The sequence below is a fragment of the Sparus aurata genome, chromosome 24 (assembly GCF_900880675.1).
Source record: "Sparus aurata chromosome 24, fSpaAur1.1, whole genome shotgun sequence".
In the NCBI taxonomy this organism is placed as follows: Eukaryota; Metazoa; Chordata; class Actinopteri; order Spariformes; family Sparidae; genus Sparus; species Sparus aurata.
The window spans coordinates 21231219-21253011 of NC_044210.1; the positions used below are offsets into that span (position 1 = coordinate 21231219).

The 21793-nt window shown below is 44.6% G+C and overlaps 3 protein-coding genes across 5 annotated transcripts; 1 reads left to right on the top strand and 2 right to left on the bottom strand.

Moving 5' to 3' along the window:
* Nucleotides 1-612: 612 nt before the first annotated feature.
* On the top strand, nt 613-9454 carry dytn (dystrotelin). The gene is made up of 14 exons (XM_030409191.1): nt 613-1001; nt 1314-1355; nt 1466-1540; nt 2370-2574; nt 5923-6023; nt 6150-6229; nt 6314-6627; nt 6725-6836; nt 6926-7059; nt 7153-7309; nt 7396-7448; nt 7521-7662; nt 7746-8376; nt 8668-9454. Exons 2-14 carry the CDS (start codon nt 1337-1339, stop codon nt 8766-8768), a joined length of 2124 nt encoding a protein of 707 aa, XP_030265051.1. The 5' UTR covers nt 613-1001; nt 1314-1336; the 3' UTR covers nt 8769-9454.
* Nucleotides 8921-16429, bottom strand: zdbf2 (zinc finger, DBF-type containing 2). 3 transcript variants are annotated; one of them, XM_030409159.1, is made up of 12 exons: nt 16250-16428; nt 15271-15370; nt 14886-14926; nt 14748-14778; nt 14280-14376; nt 14029-14186; nt 11867-12439; nt 11638-11734; nt 11432-11557; nt 10997-11346; nt 10701-10890; nt 8921-10621 (listed from the first exon to the last, which is right to left on the bottom strand). In XM_030409159.1, exons 3-12 carry the CDS (start codon nt 14905-14907, stop codon nt 9740-9742), a joined length of 2526 nt encoding a protein of 841 aa, XP_030265019.1. In that variant the 5' UTR covers nt 14908-14926; nt 15271-15370; nt 16250-16428; the 3' UTR covers nt 8921-9739. The 3 variants fall into 3 exon arrangements, with proteins under 3 accessions (XP_030265019.1, XP_030265017.1, XP_030265018.1); XM_030409157.1 differs by having other exon boundaries at nt 11638-12439; nt 16250-16429; XM_030409158.1 differs by having other exon boundaries at nt 10701-10860; nt 11638-12439; nt 16250-16425.
* A 458-nt stretch (nt 16430-16887) lies between these two features.
* eef1b2 (eukaryotic translation elongation factor 1 beta 2) lies at nt 16888-19309 on the bottom strand. Its single transcript, XM_030409270.1, has 7 exons — nt 19025-19309; nt 18240-18362; nt 18031-18163; nt 17883-17949; nt 17430-17555; nt 17176-17243; nt 16888-17020 (listed from the first exon to the last, which is right to left on the bottom strand). The coding sequence occupies exons 1-7, from the start codon at nt 19102-19104 to the stop codon at nt 16934-16936; spliced, it is 684 nt and encodes a 227-aa protein (XP_030265130.1). The 5' UTR covers nt 19105-19309; the 3' UTR covers nt 16888-16933.
* Nucleotides 19310-21793: the final 2484 nt, after the last annotated feature.

Here is a 21793-nt window from a genome sequence, read left to right on the forward strand (position 1 = left end):
TTTTTACACAACAGTCAATCAATCAATAGTTAATCATGTAACAATAGTCAATACCATCATATTTGTAAATTATGTGGCTTCAGTTAACAACATAACATTTGTTAACATAACATTAGAAAATAAAGTACCATTAGTCAATATCATAATGTGTCAATAATAATTTGTTAATAAAATGAGTTAATAACATTAACTAAGTCAATTAAATAATATTAGTTAATTATGTAACATCAGTCTATAACTCAACAATACTTCATAACCAAACCTTTGTTAAGTTATTACCCTCTGTTCTCGCATGCTAACATGCTAAACTAAGGTGGCGAACATGGTAAACACTAAACATCCACATAAGCCAGTTGATGTTAGCATTTAGCTCAGAATCCAGCTTCACAGAGCTGCTAGCATGGCTGCAGACTGTCAGCATGGTTCCAGCTCTGGCTGATGATGTGATGATGTGATGATGTGATGGTGGTGGTGGATGAGAGGCTCTGTGTTTCAGCGTTTATCTCAGTGCATAAGAAAAGCCGCAGTGTTTTGTCCTCGAACGACCCAGAAACAAAGAGAGCTCAGAGACAGAGACAATCAGCTTCAGTGGCAGCAGAGACAAAGAGCAGAGGAGGTACCGAGTGTGTTTTCAGCATCAGGCCACTCTTGTTACTAATTCAGCCTCTCAGTCGGCTTCCTCTGAAGATACATGATGATTTAAAGTACAGAAAATACTGGAAGTCATCAAACTAAAGCCCAATAAAGAAAAGAAGGGTCAAACACCAACAGCCCCCCTTTGGAGAGGTCAAAGGTCAAAGCAAGAGTCTGAGGTCAGGTTAATGTTGGAGAAACTCATGATTCTCTTTCTTGTGTTGTGTTTTTCTGAACATGTGGACAGTTTATTTTAGAGAAACACCTTCATACAGTAAGAGTTGTTTTAGTTTGTGATCCGTCACTTCGTCAGAATGATCTCCTGACGTCAGCACGCTGCCTGCTGCTAATTGGTCCACAAACAGCAGGTGAGTGGAGCTGACAGGTGAGAAGGAGCTGTGATGATAAATGAGACCTTCATTCATAATTCAGCAACTTCAGTTTGTCTGTTTCAACTCTGAAAGGAAGGCGGTGAGTCTGTTTCTACGGTTCTATCTGTTTCTGTTCTACTGATGGAAATCTAATTGTTTCTGGTCACATGCTGGAAACTGGATCATGTCTTTGCAGAACTAGTTTTTATCTGATGAAACCAGGACATCGTTATGGGTTCTCTGACAACAGTACATATAATTAATTAGTCCTGTTTGACAATTATCGTGACGTGTCTGGATTGTTTTCAGACTGACATCACGTGGAACTCAGCATGGATCTGGACAGCATCGGTAAACTCATCTCTCCTGACTTCTACTGTTCAGTTCACGGCTGTGTGGAGACAAACACACTCACAGTGTTGATGTAGAAATATTATCAATGTTTTTATTTGTCGTTTCAGAAGGACTGAATGAAATCCGGCCATCCGTCTACAGAGTCGCCATGAAGCTTCTGTCTCTGCAGAAACTCTGTCACAGTGAGTCTGGACAGCACCTTTAGTACAGTGTGTGTGTGTGTGTAGTCAGTGTATGTGTATGCAGTCAGTGTGTGTGTATGTGCAGTCAGTGTGTGTGTGTGTGCAGTCAGTGTGTGTGTGTGCAGTCAGTGTGTGTATGTGCAGTCAGTGTGTATATGTGCAGTCAGTGTGTATGTGTGCAGTCAGTGTGTATATGTGCAGTCAGTGTGTATATGTGCAGTCAGTGTGTGTGTGTGCAGTCAGCTCACAAGCTCGAAGTTGGGCTGTGAACGGTGACAAAGAATTTGTCTTCAAAATAAGAGCTTTACATTGCACCCCATTGGAGTTTAGAACTGGGTTCTTAACGGGGGGCTTTTAATTTGAAAGTAGCGACCGTTCCTAGCTTGCCGACACAACAACAAGCTAACACAACCAAACAGCTACAGAGATCTCAGCGCTGTCCATTTGCTCATCTTAATGTCCGCGGATGAAATGATGGACTGACTGCTGCGATCAGCTGTTTCCTGGTTTTAAAACTCCCCGGCTGTGTGGCGCACTACAGTGCAGGTCATCGACACCTCCGCCCACCTCACGCAGAGGCCGGCACATTGCCGCCTCGTTTTTAGATAGCAGGTGAGGCGGAAAATCGGCGGACCAAAACAGACCCCCAATTTGCCGGCCTCTGTCTAAAACCGCGGGCAGAGCCGCCAAAAGGACGGGCAAATTGGCGGCTTGGTGCTCTGTCTGTCTGTCTCTGTATGTGCGGCCAGTGTCTGTATGTGCGGTCAGTGTGTATTTTCCACTTCCTGTCTGTCTTTTGGCACCTGATGTTGTGTTTGTGTGTTTTCAGTGGACATCGTGTCTGTTCGACATGTCACAGCGGCGCTCGTATCAATGGGGGGAGCTAAGGCACTGCAGGATGTGTGGCTGAACAGACAGGAAGTGACCCGAACCCTGAACAGGATGTTCCACAGTGTTTCACAGGAAGTGCCGGGTCATGTGACAGTGGAGGCTCCAGAGGAGACGAGCAGGCTGATCTTCAGACTGTATGACAGGTCAGAGTGATGTACAGCAAAAATACAGTCAGTAAATATACAGTCCGAAAATATACAGTCAGCAAATATACAGTCAGCAAGTATACAGTCAGTAACTGTACAGTCAGTAAATGTACTGTCAGCAAGTATACAGTCAGTAAATATACAGTCAGCAAGTATACAGTCAGCAAATGTACAGTCAGTAAATGTACTGTCAGCAAGTATACAGTCAGTAAATATACAGTCAGCAAGTATACAGTCAGCAAATGTACAGTCAGTAAATGTACAGTCAGCAAGTATACAGTCAGTAAATATACAGTCCGAAAATATACAGTCAGCAAATATACAGTCAGTTAATATACAGTCAGCAAATGTAGAGTCAGCAAATGTACAGTCACTAAATATACAGTCAGCAAATGTACAGTCAGCAAATGTACAGTCAGTAAATGTACAGTCAGCAAATATACAGTCACTAAATATACAGTCAGCACATATACAGTCAGTAACTGTACAGTCAGTAAATGTACTGTCAGCAAATGTACAGTCAGCAAATGTACAGTCAGTAAATGTACAGTCAGCAAATATACAGTCACTAAATATACAGTCAGCACATATACAGTCAGTAACTGTACAGTCAGTAAATGTACTGTCAGCAAATGTACAGTCAGCAAATGTACAGTCAGTAAATGTAGTCACTAAATATACAGTCAGCATATATACAGTCACTAAATATACAGTCAGTAAATATACAGTCAGCAAATGTACAGTCAGTAAATATACAGTCAGCAAATGTACAGTCAGTAAATATACAGTCAGCAAATGTACAGTCAGTAAATGTACAGTCACTAAATTTACAGTCAGCAAATATACAGTCACTAAATATACAGTCAGTAAATGAACAGTCAGCAAATGTACAGTCAGTAAATGTACAGTCAGCAAATACACAGTCACTAAATATACAGTCAGCAAATATACAGTCACTAAATATGCAGTCAGTAAATGTACAGTCACTAAATATACATCCAGCATATATACAGTCAGCAAATGTACAGTCAGTAAATATACAGTCAGCAAATATACAGTCAGCAAATGTACCGTCAGCAAATATACAGTCACTAAATATACAGTCAGCAAATGTACAGTCAGTAAATGTACAGTCACTAAATTTACAGTCAGCAAATATACAGTCACTAAATATACAGTCAGTAAATGAACAGTCAGTAAATATACAGTCAGCATATGTACAGTCAGTAAATGTACAGTTAGCAAATATACAGTCACTAAATATACAGTCAGCAAATGTACAGTCAGCAAATGTACAGTCACTAAATATACAGTCAGCAAATATACAGTCAGCAAATGTACAGTCAGCAAATATACAGTCAGTAAATGTACAGTTAGCAAGTATACAGTCACTAAATATACAGTCAGAAATGTACAGTCACTAAATATACAGTCAGCAAATGTACAGTCACTAAATATACAGTCACTAAATGTACAGTCAGTAAAGGTACAGTCAGCAAATATACAGTCACTAAATATACAGTCAGCAAATATACAGTAACTAAATATACAGTCAGCAAATGTACAGTCAGTAAATGAAGTCACTAAATATACAGTCAGCATATATACAGTCAGTAAATATACAGTCAGTAAATATACAGTCAGCAAATATACAGTCAGCAAATGTACCGTCAGCAAATATACAGTCAGTAAATATACAGTCAGCAAATATACAGTCAGCAAATGTACAGTCACTAAATATACAGTCAGCAAATGTACAGTCAGTAAATATACAGTCAGCAAATGTACAGTCACTAAATGTACAGTCACTAAATATACAGTCAGCAAATATACAGTCACTAAATATACAGTCAGTAAATGTACAGTTAGCAAATATACAGTCACTAAATATACAGTCAACAAATGTACAGTCAGCAAATATACAGTCAGTAAATATACAGTCAGCAAATGTACAGTCAGTAAATGTACAGTTAGCAAATATACAGTCACTAAATATACAGTCAGCAAATGTACAGTCAGCAAATGTACAGTCACTAAATATACAGTCAGCAAATATACAGTCAGCAAATGTACAGTCAGCAAATATACAGTCAGTAAATGTACAGTTAGCAAGTATACAGTCACTAAATATACAGTCAGAAATGTACAGTCACTAAATATACAGTCAGCAAATGTACAGTCACTAAATATACAGTCACTAAATGTACAGTCAGTAAAGGTACAGTCAGCAAATATACAGTCACTAAATATACAGTCAGCAAATATACAGTAACTAAATATACAGTCAGCAAATGTACAGTCAGTAAATGTAGTCACTAAATATACAGTCAGCATATATACAGTCAGTAAATATACAGTCAGTAAATATACAGTCAGCAAATGTACAGTCAGTAAATATACAGTCAGCAAATGTACAGTCAGTAAATGTACAGTCACTAAATTTACAGTCAGCAAATATACAGTCACTAAATATACAGTCAGTAAATGAACAGTCAGTAAATGTACAGTCAGCAAATGTACAGTCAGTAAATGTACAGTCAGCAAATACACAGTCACTAAATATACAGTCAGCAAATATACAGTCACTAAATATGCAGTCAGTAAATGTACAGTCACTAAATATACATCCAGCATATATACAGTCAGCAAATGTACAGTCAGTAAATATACAGTCAGCAAATATACAGTCAGCAAATATACAGTCACTAAATATACAGTCAGCAAATATACAGTAACTAAATATACAGTCAGCAAATGTACAGTCAGTAAATGTAGTCACTAAATATACAGTCAGCATATATACAGTCAGTAAATATACAGTCAGTAAATATACAGTCAGCAAATGTACAGTCACTAAATATACAGTCAGCAAATATACAGTCAGCAAATGTACAGTCAGTAAATATACAGTCAGCAAATGTACAGTCACTAAATGTACAGTCACTAAATATACAGTCAGCAAAAATACAGTCACTAAATATACAGTCAGCAAATGTACAGTCAGTAAATGTACAGTCAGCAAATACACAGTCAGTAAATGTACAGTCACTAAATATACAGTCAGTAAATGTACAGTCACTAAATATACAGTCAGCATATATACAGTCACTAAATATACAGTCAGCAAATGTACAGTCAGTAAATATACAGTCAGCAAATATACAGTCAGCAAATGTACCGTCAGCAAATATACAGTCACTAAATATACAGTCAGCAAATGTACAGTCTGTAAATATACAGTCTGTAAATATGTATATTTAAATATTTTTCATATATATGTGTGTGTGTGTGTGTGTGTGTATATATATATATAAATAAAAAAAACCTCTGTATATTATATTTCAGGAGCCAGCCTGTTTCTGTATCAGCTGGTTCTGTATCAGCTGGTTCTCTTCAAACGGCTCTCATTGCTTTGTCAGCTGACACTCTGTTGGTAAAATACAGAGGTGAGAACCTTCCTCTCTCCCTGTCATCACTTTAGTACTCTGACTTTCAGAATAAAATACAATGGTCACGTTGACTGTCAGGAAGTACTGTGTTCCCTTCAGTACTGTCTTATGTGGTGTTTGCAGCTCTGGTGAGTGTTGCAGAGAACAGTTCAGGATCAGTCAGCAGGTCTGGACTCAGATCTTTACTGCAGGACCTCAGCCAGGTAAAAAAAAAAAAAAAAACAGAACAAACTACATTTCCCAGCATGCCCCCTTTCTCTCTGTCTAATGCTTGTTGATGTATTCAGGTTCCTGCGGCGGTGCAGGAAGAAGGAATCTTCGGTGCCGTGGAGCCGGCAGTGAGGTCATGTTTTAACGGGGTGAGAACACAAAGAATAACCTCAGCTGCAGTTGATTGGTGTTCATCATGGCGACAAACTAACTCTGCGTGTCTACAGGTGTTGACCCCGACAGCAGGTGAACAACACGTGTTGTCATGGCTACAGAGCGAACCACACCTGTTGCTATGGCTACCCACTCTGTATCGCCTGTCTGTCAGTCGGAGTGTCAGTCACAGCGTCCGCTGTCACACCTGCAAGACCTTCCCCATCACTGGACTCAGGTGAGACAATATCCAACAGAGCGCTTCTTTCAAATCTAGCCAATAAACACAGGTCCTTCAGTTGTGTGTGCGTGTGTGTGCGTGTGTGTATTTTCAGGTATCGCTGCATGAAGTGTGTGAACATTCACGTGTGTCAGAGCTGCTTCCTGACGGAGAGACAGACGAGAAAACACAAAACTCACCATCCAGTGCTTGAGTTCTGCACACAGGTAAACAAACACAGGTTAACACACACAGGTAAACAAACACAGGTTAACACACACAGGTACCATTACAGTTGTCGCTTTGTGTCCGTCAGCCCACCTGGAGAGAGACTCTGTCCTCGTTAGTGCACAGTGCTCGTCATGCTGTGTTACCACGGCGATACGCTCAGATAGAGGCTGAAAGAGGGAGGGTCCTGATGTGGGCGGAGCCAGGAGATACTCAGAACAGGTGAGTCAGGTGACCTCATTGTTTATGAAACCTAAGTTAAACGATTAAATGCTCTCATTAAACACCTTTTAATAATCTAAAGTTTTCTGTCAGGGCTCCGCCCCCCTCTCATCCCTCTGCACGATTGGCAGCCTCAACTGTCAGTCACAGTCCCTCCTCTGACAGAGATGTTTCCCATGATGCCTCAGTGCTATCTCCTCCCTGCTCCTCTAAAGCTCTGCAGACTGATGAGGAGACACAGCCTCCGCAGGTGACCTCTGATCACCTCATCAATACATGATCTATATATTCATGATTCTTAATGATTATTGATAATCATAATTTGTTGTTGATCAGTTGAAGGCAGCGGCTCTCATCACTGAGGTCAGAAACCTGCAGAGAGACAAATGGTGAGAGATCACAATCAACCAATCAGGAGTCTGGAGTGTCGGGTCATCATCTTCTTTTGTGGTTGTTCTAAGGTTGTTGGAGCAGCAGCTGCAGGCATGGAGGCTTACTGTCCAATCAGAGCAGGGCATCCTGGAGGACAGGTGCTCTGAGATGGAGGTTGCCATGGAGACACTGAAAGAACACAACCTCTGTCTGCAGGGCAAGGTCACACAGGTAAACACATGGGTAGACACATAGGTAAAAACACTGGTAGCCACATGGGTAAACAAGTAAATGTAAACTTGTCTCTCCTACAGGCTCTGAACAAGATGGAGGCTCAACAACTCACCAACAACACGCCACGGAGCGCTGACGACAACGTGCCACGGAGCGATGACGACAACGTGCCACGGAGCGATGACGACAACGTGCCACGGAGCGCTGACGACAACGTGCCACGGAGCGATGACGACAACGCGCCACGGAGCGATGACGACAACGCGCCACGGAGCGATGACGACAACGCGCCACGGAGCGATGACGACAACGTGCCACGGAGCGCCGACACGCAGAGACACGTCACATTTATGTCTGACACAGATGATGAGGAAGAGGAGGGTGAAGAGGAAGAAATAGTGCTGCTGAGGACAGAAGATGAGTGTAATGAGGAGAAACATCAAACTCCATCTCCCACAATGCACCTGGACACACCTCCATCACATGACATCCTCTGTGAAGAGGAGGAGGATCCTGCAGGCAACAGGCTTGTCTGTCATCCAACAGGAAAACAGGATGGAGCAGAGGAGGCGGGGACAGAGGTAGAAGACACCTGCCTGTCTAAAGGAGAAGAGGATTATGGGATTTGTAGTCCAGAGGAGCTGCTGCAGGAGACTGTGGACAGACTGAAGACGGGACTAGAGACAGACAGGTGGAAAGAGATGCAGACATGTGAGTCTTATATTGATTAGAAAAAAGAACAACCACGCACAGATCGTTCTAATATAATATGTAGGATGGAAACTAATGGATTTATTTCATGAACATTTCAGAATAAACAAAAAAACTTAAACAAGTGATGTTTCAGTTCAGTTCTGTAAGACTGGTTCAGTTCTGAGTCAGTGGTTTTATTGTTTGAGACTCCGTGGCAGTGAGATGTGCGATGCTGGTTTTTACAGACTGTCTGTGAGGAACCTGAAGCTCACACCTTCACACCGTCACTCTTTAATTTAATGTTTCCAGGTGAGAGGAAGAGGGCGGAGCTTCTGGAGGCTGCAGATGAGGTGGGAGACTCGATACACCACCTGGTGGAGGCTGTGAGAGCAAACAATAACACACACTGAAGACCTGAAGGCACACACACACACACACACACACACACACACACACACACACACACACACAGAGATCGAGGTTGCAGGTACACGGATCTGTAACTAACCTGTGATGATGCTTCAGTCCGTGTCACCTGAGACTCAGAGACCACAGAGACGCATTCAGTTCATAAAAGTTGTTTATTCAACATGAGCTCTTTAAATATTTGAATAAACAAGTGTAAATGTATAAAAACTGCAGACATTAACAGACAACAGTACCTGACGGACGTCTCACCTGACACTCAGGCTTCAGGTGTTCATGTGGAGACGTTCAGCTGCCAGCATTAGAATCAAATATTTCATTTTCCATTTGTGTGCACGAACACATTCAGTTTTAATTCTTGTGATTAAGAACAGAACTCACTAAAACATTCAATCTTGTGTTAATTTTATGTGTAAAAGATTAAAAATTTAAAGTCTCTCATCAAACTTGACATGAACCAAAGTTCTAAAATTTGAAGACAAAATGTTAAATGTATCCTATGATATTTTCACCATAATAACATTTAAATGTTTGATCTTATAATTTATTTTATTTCATGAGGTTTATTAAAGAATCAAAAAGCTGTTCGTGTTTGAAACTGAAAGTGTCAAAGTTCAAATCATGAACCAGAAAATATCAAACTGGAAAACAAAATAAAGATTTTAACATCTTTAGTCTCAGATGTTTCCTTTTCTCATTTGCACACAAATGTAAAATGACCTTTTCAGGTTGATGATTTAATTTTAATATCGACGTCTACAGACTTCCACATGGAGTTCATTAAAGTCCAGCAGCCTCTTTTATAAACAGACTCAATCAGCAATCAGGTTTAATTACCTGATCAAAAATGATTGATCATTTAACGTCCTGACTGCTGCCTGGAATCAATCTGTTATCTGTTTATAAACGAGGCCGTTACCTGGCCAGGTATCACACTACCTGACCAGGTGCTCTGCTACCTGCGGCTCCTGTCGCAGCCCCGCCCCCTGCGAGCCCTCCCCCGGCGGGGTGGGGGGGAGTAAAGCGGGCCTGTCGAGCCGGGGACCCTCCTGCCGGGTCCTGCTCGTCGCAGGCCTTCTCTCCTGGGCTGCAGGGGCGTGGCCTGAGCCCTGGTTCTCCTCTTGGAGACTAGGGAGCGCGTCCTGTCCCTCTTTCTGCCCCTCCCCCGTTCTGACCTGTTGTGAGGTGAAGGGGGCGGGGCTTGAGGAGTCATGCCCCGTGTTCTGGCCGTGTCCTGTTTGTCCGTCTGTGCTGAGTCTCTACTGAGCGTGCTCAGGAGGAAACTGTTAGCGTGGCTAAAGGATGAGTCTGACGATCTGTGACCTTTGACCCTGGACGATCCTGACACCCCCTCTCCTGACGGCCTATCAGCGTTCAGGTCAGGACTCAGACTTCTGAACAGCTGCCGGACACAGGACGGCGGCAGGCTGGAGGGGGCGGAGCCTCTTCGCCACAGGAAGCCTTTGGGCGGGTTCTTGAGGATGCGGTTGCTGCTGGGGTCGTAGAACCTGACAGGAAGTTGTTTGTATTTGACCATCAACCCCTGCAGGTCCAGCGGACGTCTCTTCTTCCTGCAGCGCTTAGTTGCAGGTGTGCAGGTGGGGGCGGGGCTTGAGGGCGAGCAGAGCAGGTAGACCAGAGAGGTGCGAGGCTGCAGAGGTGTAACAATGTTTGAGTACGATGGAGGGAGGCAACGCCAGGTCTGAACATCAGGAGTCCTCTCTGCTGCATCCTGATTGGCTCCAGGGATGCTGGTGGGAGGAGCTTCCGCAGGTGGCTGACATACAGCTGGGACAACCAATCGGACGGTCTGAGTGCTGTGACTCACTTTGACCACCTGAAGAGACGCACAACAGCTGCAGTTTTTCTACATACAGGAAGTGACTTCAGACGGTGACAATTACCCTTGTTCTCACCTGACACCTGGACGCCACTCTGAAGGCCCTCCTCTTCCTCCTCCTCCTGACATATGCAGAGTCATCTTCATCACCGTCCAATAAGGGTAGCGCGCCACCATCTGGCTCCACCTCTTGGTTCTCAGCTCGGCCCTTCTTGTTTTGACTTCGCCTACCATACCTGACGCCGATGACATCAGCAGAAAACAACCTTCAGGTATTTAATAATATCAAAACATAGTTAAAATCAGACCTAGACAACACTGCACAGGTGAGTGTGTGTATATATTAACAGCACAGGTGAGTGTATGGGTCACCTGGCCAAGGACTCGCTGTCGAAGTAGCAGATGAACCTGTCCCGTCTAAACTGCCGAACCAGTCTTTCCACCTTCTCCTCGTCCTCCTGTTCGATTTGGGTCCAGGTCTTCCCCCTGAAGGATTCTGGGATGTGTGCCGGGGCTGGCAGCACCTCCTCTATCGGCAGAGTCCAGAAACCCTCCTTCTGCTTGGCTCCGTCCCCTGCTCGCCGCTCGCCACGGAGGGCAGTGTCAAGCTGGTATGAGTACACCTGGTCCTCCAGGTCTACCTGAACATCCATCAGACGGCTGAGGTCCTGCTCGTCCACATGGCTCACCTGGACAGGAGTGTGTGCGAGCAGTGTGTCACGCTGTAAACCAACAGGACAGAAACAAGAAGTTCAGAACAAACAGAAAACAACATGACCTCCTGGACTGCTGCCACATCCCTCATACCTGCACAGGTGAGTCCCAGTCATCACTCTGTGTTTCCATGGAGACAGGAAGGCTGAAGTGGAAGCTGTCTGTCTCCTCCTGCTGGCAGGAAGTGGAAGTGACGCCATAACAACATATCTTAATCACCTAATGGACAAAACACGTGATTTAATCAGCTGTTCCTCCTGACGTCAACAACGACATGTAAACAAGACAAACAGACAGACCTCCTCGATGGTCCGGTCCAGAGGGTCGCTGTGGTCCGAAGAGAACGTCTCCTCTTTTTGAACCTCCCTTCTCTCCCTCTGCCAGCTCAGCCAGGGCCTCAGGTCTGAGGGGGCCCGAGGACCAGGGTGCAGATCGGGGCTGGGGCCAGGATCCCTGCCAGGCCTCAGGTTTGAGGGGGCCCGAGGACCAGGGTGCAGATCGGGGCTGGGGCCAGGATCCCTGCCAGGCCTCAGGTCTGAGGGGGCCCGAGGACCAGGGTGCAGATCGGGGCTGGGGCCAGGATCCCTGCCAGGCCTCAGGTTTGAGGGGGCCCGAGGACCAGGGTGCAGATCGGGGCTGGGGCCAGGATCCCTGCCAGGCCTCAGGTTTGAGGTGGCCCAAAGACCAGGGTCTGAACACGGGTTGGGGTCTGGAGCCCTGAGGGGTGGTGAGGAGTTAGACTCACTGGTTTTCCTCCTGTTCGTCTTTCTGTGGGCCTTCCTGTGGACAGGGGGCGTGGCCTGTATGTGTGGGGGCAGGGCCTGCATGTGTGGTGGGTGGGTGTGCCCCATGGGGGCGACCCCTTCTTCCTCCTGTTTTCTGACTGGTGCGGACACACTCTGTTGAATAGCCCCCTCGTCTGATTGGCTGTGTGTACAGCCCTCTTCCTGATTGGCCGGCTGACAGGAGGCATTGTCAGAGCTGGGCAGGTGTTCACGGGTTCCCAGCGACTGGTTGTCGTTGTCAGAGAAACAGACTTCATCAAGCTCCTCCCTTGGCAGAGGAGGGGCTGAGACTGATGGGAGGTCAGCGTGTGACGGCCTGATGGAGAGACCAACATATTAGGCGAGTTCATGATCACGCAGCACGGCGCAGCACGGCGCAGCACGGCGCAGCACGGCGCAGCACTGCCTAAATCGTGATGCATGCTGGTTAAAATGTGTCCACGATGACCTGGATGGGAGTGGTTTCTGCACCACATCCGATGTCACAGGACCTTAAGTTATCACGGGAGTAAGGCGGCTGCAGAGCAGTTGCGCAGTTGCTCTCCAGGTGCTGCGCGAGCCTAGACCCACCTTCATGACGTCAGGACTTTGCCCTAATTGGCTCTCATCTACGCTGACGTATATGACGTGTGTTTCGATGAATTTCAATATCCATAAGTGCCTCTGCCTCTTTTCTACTCAAATATCAAATACTTTAAGACAAGTAGCAGCCGTGTGGCTGCGGCTATGGGATAGTCACCATGAATAAACCTATAAAATCCTTCATGTAAAGCAACAACCCTAAAAGATGTCGTCAATAAATTGCTTAGTTCTGTCACCCTACTTGTGGTGATGATGGAGAAGTGCTTAACTACAGACAATACAGGTTCAGTGTTATCTGTACCATCCGCTCTTATTAATTAACCCTTTCTGTTCCCGTCACATTAACAATACAAAGAATTATCCTGAGCTATTCTGCATGTGATGAGATGGCGCAGCGGGACAAGGCATCTGATTCAGTCATTTGTTCTGATTATTGTATTTCATTCATTCAGTGAAATGTATTTCATTCATTGTGAATAATGTTGATATGAGAAAATGCTTCATCTTATGTGTCTATAGTTATGCATATTGGTTAAATGTAGTCAGCAAATTCCCCTCAGCTGTGATATAATCATGCACCTAAGCACAGTTGTCATCATAATAATTAATAACTGTTGTATTGTATTGTATTGTTATTGGGCAAGACTTACTATAATGTACCAGATAGACAAAGTTCAAATTTATTTAATGGTAGGGTTGCCAACAGTACCTTGTCCAATGAGAAGAGCCGGATTCTGCATTGTTATTCTTGTGTGGGAGTGTGCTGTCAGCTCATTGGTCACAGAGCAGGAGAGGGCTGGCAATAAGATTACCGTAAATGTTCGTATAAAACGCCCTGTCATTCATTGATTCCATTGACATTTTAAAGACCATTTTGATTCTCGCGGAAATACGGGACAAAGTGCATCCCTTTTCAGCTCAATACGGGACGTGTGACTGTTTCAAAATACGGGACAATTCCGTTTTTCAAGGGACGGTTGGCAACCCTATTTAATGGTGACATTACAAGGAAAACGGAACATGAGCATTTACAGTAAAACAACATTTAGGCTATTCATGTACTCTTGATAAACCAGTTGGACCATTAATGCACCACTGTGTGACCGTTTGAAGGAAAGCAATTACAAAATATACATGTTTCGTCACTCTACGGGAAATAGAGAGTGTCCAACTTCATAGCAGCGCTTTGTATCCCCACCCCTGCAGTCGCCAGCAGATCTAGCTGTTGCAGGAAGTCAGCTGGAGTTCAACTTGACCGCGCCTATTATTTCATCAGTCAATAAATCACATTCAATCAATCTGGGTGTGTTTTGTTTTAGTTACCTGAGGTCCTTGTAACGGTGCGGGTGGTGCTGCAGGACATCCTGCAGGAAGCGCTCCAACAGGGTTAGTTTGGTTCTGCTGCTGCTGGCAGAGGAGACGGTGCTGGAGCCTCGGGAGGACGCCCGGACAGAGTCCAGGTGTTTGAGACTGGACAGGTGCTGAGAGAAGAGATGTATGATGTCATTAACATGCTGTCAACTCTGATTAGACAGCTCAGGTCACATGACCTAAGCTCTGTGAGGTGTGTGTACCTGGTCCAGGTTGCTGTAGAGGATTCTACAGTATCCACAGTAACCCTGTCTGCTGGACTGACACCTGGACGGACCTGGCTGAGACTCCGCCCACATCCTGTCAGACAGAGAGGGGGTGAAAAAAACCTTTGACCTCTGAAAACAGCAGCTATTTTTAAAGTAACACTTAATATAAACCTGCAACCTCCGATTGAGCTGAAACAATTAATCTGTGAATATTCTGAGAATAGTTTGGTCATTCTCAGATTTCAGGGTTTGATGCTTTTCTTTGTAACACAAAAACTAAATTGAGACACTTTTATTATTTTCTGTTTTTCTATCACACATTTAAAATCATGGTCACATTCCTTTTCTCCTAAATTTTAAGAAAAGTGAGCAGAGTTTGGTTGGTGGAGGAATCTGAACTCATGACCTTTGGATATCTAATATCTGTGATCAAGAGTGAGAAAAGTCAACAGGTGGACTCACCTGCTGGTAGACTCCGCCTTTCTCTGGTCATCTGACACACACACACACACACACACACACACACACACACACACACACACAGTATAATCAGTGTGGTAATGATATTGAATCTTTCATCAGTGTGTTTTCAGTGTTTACCTTCATCAGAGGAGTCTGACATCCTGCTGCTGACTGGAGCTCTGAAACAGATGTGATTGGTATTGATCACACGTTACTTATCAATCAACAGGTTCACTCACCAAGTCGTTTAACACATGTCACTTCTTTGAATTAAAGCAGAAACACTAAGCAAACATGGCTGCCATCTGTGTGTTGTTACAGGTGACTTTCGGACTGAAATCACCTGAACTACCCTTCAGTGTTATAACCTCCAGGTGAACAGCAGTACACATCACATCCTCACTGACCGTTAATGTCATATAAAGTTTTCTGTTTTGAATATTAATATTTTGTTGATTTACTGTAAAACTGAAACTAAATGTTTACTAAATGTGACGTTAATGAAATGTGAAAGACATCTCACCTGGACGCAGTGCAGTCAGTACGTAAACCTTCCAATCAAAGCACTCCATGCTGTAACCAATGGTAACCAGGTGAGAGTTTCAGGTGGAGGGTCCATGAGCCTAAGGAGGAAACAGCTAATTTAACAAACTACACGCTAACAGCTGTTAGCATCATGCTAACAGCAAAACCGCAACAGAATTTCATAGCAATTAAAAATAATCAATATCATTGAATGTTATTGATGTTTCTGTCCATTTATGAAATCATCACCGGACGAGCTGCAGAAGATCAACTGACATAAAGATATCAATTATCATGAGAGGTCTGTCCATAACAAACTGTCTCTTAATCAATTAATAAATCAACAGAGCCAAAGAGTCAGTGCTGGTCTGTCATAGATTAATAGCAGATATACTGATCCAGAACATTAATAGGTCACATGATACTCAGAGAGAGCAGGTATTGATCTCTGATCGGGTTCCTCACTGTCACAACTTTATTAAAGTCAGACAATGAACAAACATTTTACAGACTTCTGTTAAATCAATAAACTATCTTTGATTATTGATACACTGACTATAAAATCAACCACACGTTCTTAATATATATAAATAACAGAATATATTTTATTTAGACATTCCGTCGTCTCTGTGACGTACACTAACCATAGCACAGCTGTAACTCTGCTGTGATTGGCTGCCGCTTCCAACTGCGCTTTTATTGGCTGTCAGAGTGAAGCCAACTAGCTGCATGCTAGCATGTCCGGTTTAATCACGGCTCGTTAAAACCGTCCTTCACATGGACACGTGGTCACCATGGTGACGTACCTGGTGGTGACGTGTCACTGCCGTTACAGCTACTGTTAGCCTTAGCAGACGGCTAGCTGTTAGCATCATGTTAGCCTGTTAGCACAGCAGTTGTCCAAACAAGAAGCTGATTGTCTAGTTCAGCTGAATGACCCGGATATTAAATAAGCGATAATTGATCCGTTCGATTACCTGGCGCTGTTTGTTTGTTGTTGTTTACTTTCAAACAGATTAAAGTCCTTCTTCCGCCGCGCGCTGCTCCGCCGCTCTGTTTAGTTTCCGGTCGGACTCTTCTTCTGCTGCTCCAACTCCGGCATGGCGGGAAACGGCCAGAGAGCAGCAGGGAGACACTGCCGCCCGCAGGTCAGATCGGGAGCTACACTCACACACACACACCACATGTCTACACACCGAGAGCGCCTCCAGCAGACCACACACAGAACTACACCTGGAAATCTGATTTAAAGATCTGGGGCTCAGTCCAACATTATTCAAACATTTCTCATGTAAACAAATCAGCTGCTTTATACAGTGACATCAGCCGTTTTAGTGACATCAGCAGGAATAAAAAAATAAGTTTTACAAATCTCAACATGTGGATCCTGGTGTTTCAGAGTTTGGTGGCAGCAAAGAAAGAGACTTAAGGAAATTAAAGTGTTGGTAAATGAGTACAGGAAATTCTGATAAATGCCTTAAAAACGTAAAATTTAACTTTACCTCAAGTCATCATAAAAAGACTAATAACCCTCCATGTTTCACCATCAGAACTATTCCCTGATCTCAGACTGAAAGGTTTGACGGTGGGTAGAAAATAAGCATCAGACACCAGCGACTTTTTCTCTTCAAGTGCTTTTTATTAAAAACGTCATGTTGGGTTCAGATCTTGTTGAAAGCTGCAACGTCCATAGACTGAACGAAGTCCTCGAAGGCTGTGATCTTTTCCTCCAGGATGTCTGTGCCCACCTGACAGACAGCACAAAGGGACAAACCGGTTAAGAGGGAAACATTTACTTCAGCTCAGAATTTGACGTTAAAGTCGCACCTGAAGGATTCAAAATTGTCTCCAATCTTCCATAGATATAAAAAGATTTCAAACCACCACAGGTAAATGTGCTCACCTTGTCGTCTTCGACCACACAGCCGATCTGCAGCTTCTTGATGCCGTAACCAACTGGGACCAGCTTAGCTACAGAAACAAAAGTCATCATTAGATAACTGGTCAATAATCAGTCGGGATCTTTGACTGTTCTCTGCAGTTTTCAGATCAGAAAGTATCATCTTGTGTTCAGCCGAAAGATGGTGAGTTAGATCATCATCAAGTCTGCACAGATCAATAATCAGTCCTAATAACAGTAAGTGATCTGACTCTTACACTGTCCCCAGACCAGCCCCTCCATCTGAACGCTGCGCACACACTCCTCCAGCTTGGCCATGTCCGTCTCGTCGTCCCACGGTTTAACGTCTAATAGAATTGAAGATTTGGCGATGAGGGTGGGCTCTGTGGGAAGAGGGAGGAGTCAGTTACCATGGAAGCCACTCTGTAGGACTAACAGGAAGTCAGAGACTCGCTCAGACGAATTAATAAAAGGTGTGCATCAGGCAGTCAGCCGAAAGATGGTGATAGGTTAATCATCATGAAGAGTCGACCAATCGGGGAGTAGAGATTCAACCGTCTGAAGAAATCTGGTTTCAGCCACAGACGGCAACTCTGACCTATCAGGAAGCTCCCCGTCAGTCATGTGATCCTCACTGCTGCCCTCTCATCAGTACTGTTCCACAGTGCTGTGATTGGCTGTCAGTCTGATATCAGTGTGATGTCACTTACTCTTGGCCTTCTTGGCAGCGTACTCTGCCAGACGCTCCTCCTTTAGCCTGGCAGCCTCGGAGTCTTCCTGCAAGGCACAGATCAGGGAATAATTCAGAAAGACGACAACAAGAACAGATGCATGGCGATGACATCACTGTGACATCACCTCATCATCGGAGCCAAACAGGTCAATGTCATCATCGTCATCATCGTCCTTTGAGGTGGGGGTAGAGCCTGAGGTGGTGTCTGCCACACCTGCAGGGCCATACTGACCCAGGGGCTTCTTCACACCTGGAAGACTAACACAGGAGACGGGGCTTAGGCACTGACCTCAGGTACAACACACACACACACACAAACACAAACACACCTCACCTGTTCTTCTGGCTCTGGTATGACTTGATGTGGTTGTACCAGCGGAGAGCGTGGCACAGGTCTGCAGAGGGGGCGGCTGAGATCGCATCGAAGACCGCCACATCAGCCTGGGAGGGGACGTACCTGAGGACAGGAAGTATGTCATCAACACACACACACCTGAGGACAGAAGGCACCAATGTGTGGTCAGTCGTCTTTGCTGTCAGACATACAGCTTCTGATAAACTTCGCACTCTTACATTAATAACTGATAACTTTATTGACCAGTTGTAAAAGTTTCAATAGCTGTGTGTCTGTGTTGATCATTAACATTTCAATAAAGTTGTATTTGCTGTTAAACCAGCCGCAGCTAATAAACCATTGAAGGACAGGTGACAGGAGTCTCGTGCCTGATGTGCTGAGCTGTTTATTCTGACAGTGATGATGTGTAATGTTAATGTCAGTGAGTCTGCAGCTTCATGCGACACGTAGCAACATGGAGTCAGTTAGCATGTTAGCACCATGTGGCTCGATGCGGACAGACGTCAGCATGAAGCTACCTGTAACCTCTCTACGGTGTTCAGTTCACACCTGTCACACCGAAGCGGAGACTTTCTACAGCTCCACGTCCACGTGTCGTGTTTAGTTTACAGTTAAGCTCTGTGCGCCACTAGCAGCCTGTCAGCTAACTATTAGCTGTTAGCCGCCGTTAGCTCTGCGCGGAGCCAAGATGGCGGCTCCGCCGGCAGCTGCAGCTCGTCTCTGCCGGAGTTTGTACTCTTCCTCCCGCGGGATGAAGAACTCACCCCTCGATGTAGCTGCGGGTCGACAGGAAGTCGTTGAGCACTTTGAGGCCGGAGGCTGATTTTAGGTCACCGAAGCCCATGATGAAGATGATCCGCCGCGCACGAGGAGGAGGAAGGAGCCGCCGGAGGAGCGAGGAGAAGGACGGAGGAGGCGTGAAGGGCCGCCTTTATACCCGGAGACAGACCCCTCCTCACAGGACACCGCTCCTCCTCCTCAGCGCCGACCTGAAGAAGGAGGGGAAGGAAGAGAAGGAAGAGGCAAAGGAGGAGGAAGAAGACTGAGCTCTCACAGAGGTGATTGACAGTGAAAGTCGGACTGAAGTGAAGAAGTTCTGTTCTGTTCAACATTAAAACTCCTCTAAACTATAAAACAATAAAAAGATAATGATTTTAATCTTTTACTTTTGTCTGGAACAACAGCAGTGAAACTGGAGGTCCGTTTAATTGAACTTAATGACATAGCTGTGTTTCTGTTCAGGGTCTGCATCCTCTGAAGGACTCTGCCTTTGAAGGACTCGGCCTTTGAAGGAATCGGCCTTTGAAGGCGAGTCCTTCGTAGAGACCTTGTTAACCTCGTCAGCTGTTGTTAAGTGGGACGGTCTAGCCTTTGGAGCATTTCACCAGATGTTTTAACCTTACGACACGATTTCTGCTGCCCAGGCCTGTGAAAGTGATGATCTGCATCACGCGATGCAGCCATTTTCTTTCTTTATTTTTCGGGCTTACAAAGAATCTTGGGATGTGTGAGGCTGCAAAGGATCGTAGCGGTGCGTCCTCCAGAAAGAAGGAAACAAAGGCTGCATTTGGAGGAGCCTTCAAACTGGGACAGCCTTCGCGTGGCGTGGTGACGTAATTGGTCTTCAAATGCTCTTCTGAAGGATGCAGACCTGAACTGAGCATTCTTCGTTATTCTCATGGATGCAAACAGCGCGCCGAAAAGCGAAGCGAAACTCCCTTTTTTCATGGCCAAATAGGTCACTTGTGTGATTCGTTCCGATCCGAAGAGTTTTTCTTTTTTGGGGGGGGGGGGGGGGTGACCTGCGCTAAGCAAAACCAATGAAGTACAACTGGGGGGGAAACAAAAAAACTGTCAGCCAGCTGCTGATCTATGATTGGCCATTCACCGCATCAATCGAGTCGCGCATCGAAACATCTAAGGTAAAGTTAATATTAGCTAAAAACAATAGCTTTTTTCGTTGGCTGGCTATGCTTTGAGCATATTTAGCTTGGTTATGAACTGTTTTTTAGTCAATGAACATTAGCCTTATAAGCCTGTAAACGCATAGCCCTCGTGTGTCATGATGTATTTTGAGCTAACATTACATGTTGTTAGCTAGCTATAGTAAAGAGGAACTAATGTGCAAGTCTGGTTGCTTTTCTGCTGTTTTGGTAATGCTCCTCTCCTCCATGTACATTTGTTATGTGTGTGTATTTGTGTAGTCTTCACCGTCATAAAAACAAAAGTTTGCTGGTTACAGTGCGTGTTTGTGTCGCGGTGAGGGGAGACCGAGTAACATCCATCTCCGTCCGCATAACAGTGCGCGGTAAAAGCGAAACACATACGGTCCAATCGCGCGCCGCCCCCCGCCCCCCGCCATCGGACGATCTGACCACTCGCCACAGTGTCCTTACAAACTTGTGGGGAAACACTGTACACTGATGTTTCAAGGTTGGTTTTCAGCGATGAGACGCTAGGTGGAAGGCAGAGAGCCTCCATTCTCACTCGTAACAACTCTCAAGTCATGTAGATAATCACAATTATCACAGTCTGGAGCTTTTTAATTAAGGTAAAAATGTAGCATAGCCACGGGAGAAATCCTGCTTAGTTCCTCTTTACCTAGCTATAACTTTCATCATGCTGCCGTTAAACATTATTTTAGCTAACTTTATCAACTCTGCATTGATTTCAAAATGAGGGAGTTTGAGGAGAAGGATGCACTGATAGTCCGTAAACTGGACTCAGGTTGCAAGAGCAGTTGGAGGTGGGCTTGGTTGAAGGTGGAAACTTCAATTGAGGTGAAGCAAGTAAAACACAAGTTTCCATTGTCAGATGTTTTCACCCAAATTGATAAAAAGGGATGCGCTAAGTGCAAACTATGCGCCAAAAAAATAAATTATGCAAGCAGGGGTGTGCATGCCCTATAGAGCTCAACAGTGACCGCCCACTTTTTTAACGGCTCCGGTTCCGGAAGTGAATTTTGCCATTCATTTACTGCATTGACGTTTCATAAAATCCTTATATAAAGAGTTTTAGGCCTGGAACCAAGCCAATCAGCTAGCAGATGAATCGTGACCATAAAACATTTAATTCGGCGCAAAAAAAATGTTGGAAAATGGAGAAAAAAGCAAAGGTACAAGACTGTGTACATAATTATCTTAAGAGTAAAGCAACTACTCATCCCATAAACCACTGCGAATGTAACAGCGACGTCTCTGATTGGTGGAGCTCACTGTTACCATGTAAATGTTTACCGAACCCCCAAATTTCATGTTGGGCTGAAACCTTAATAAACTCTCCTCATCACTAAATGAACGCAGCAGGTCAGAAAGTGACATCATGGTCGCTCTGTGGGAAACCATCGTAGAGTTCAGTGTTAGCAGTGACTAGCTAAGATGAAATTCGGGGGTTTGGTAAACATTTCCATGGTAACAGCGAGCTCCACCACTCAGAGACGTCGCTGTTGCACTATGGGATTGTGGGTAGTGTAGTACTTATCCATGACATCGCGAATAAAACATGTTTTTCTCAAAACAAGATTGATATCATAC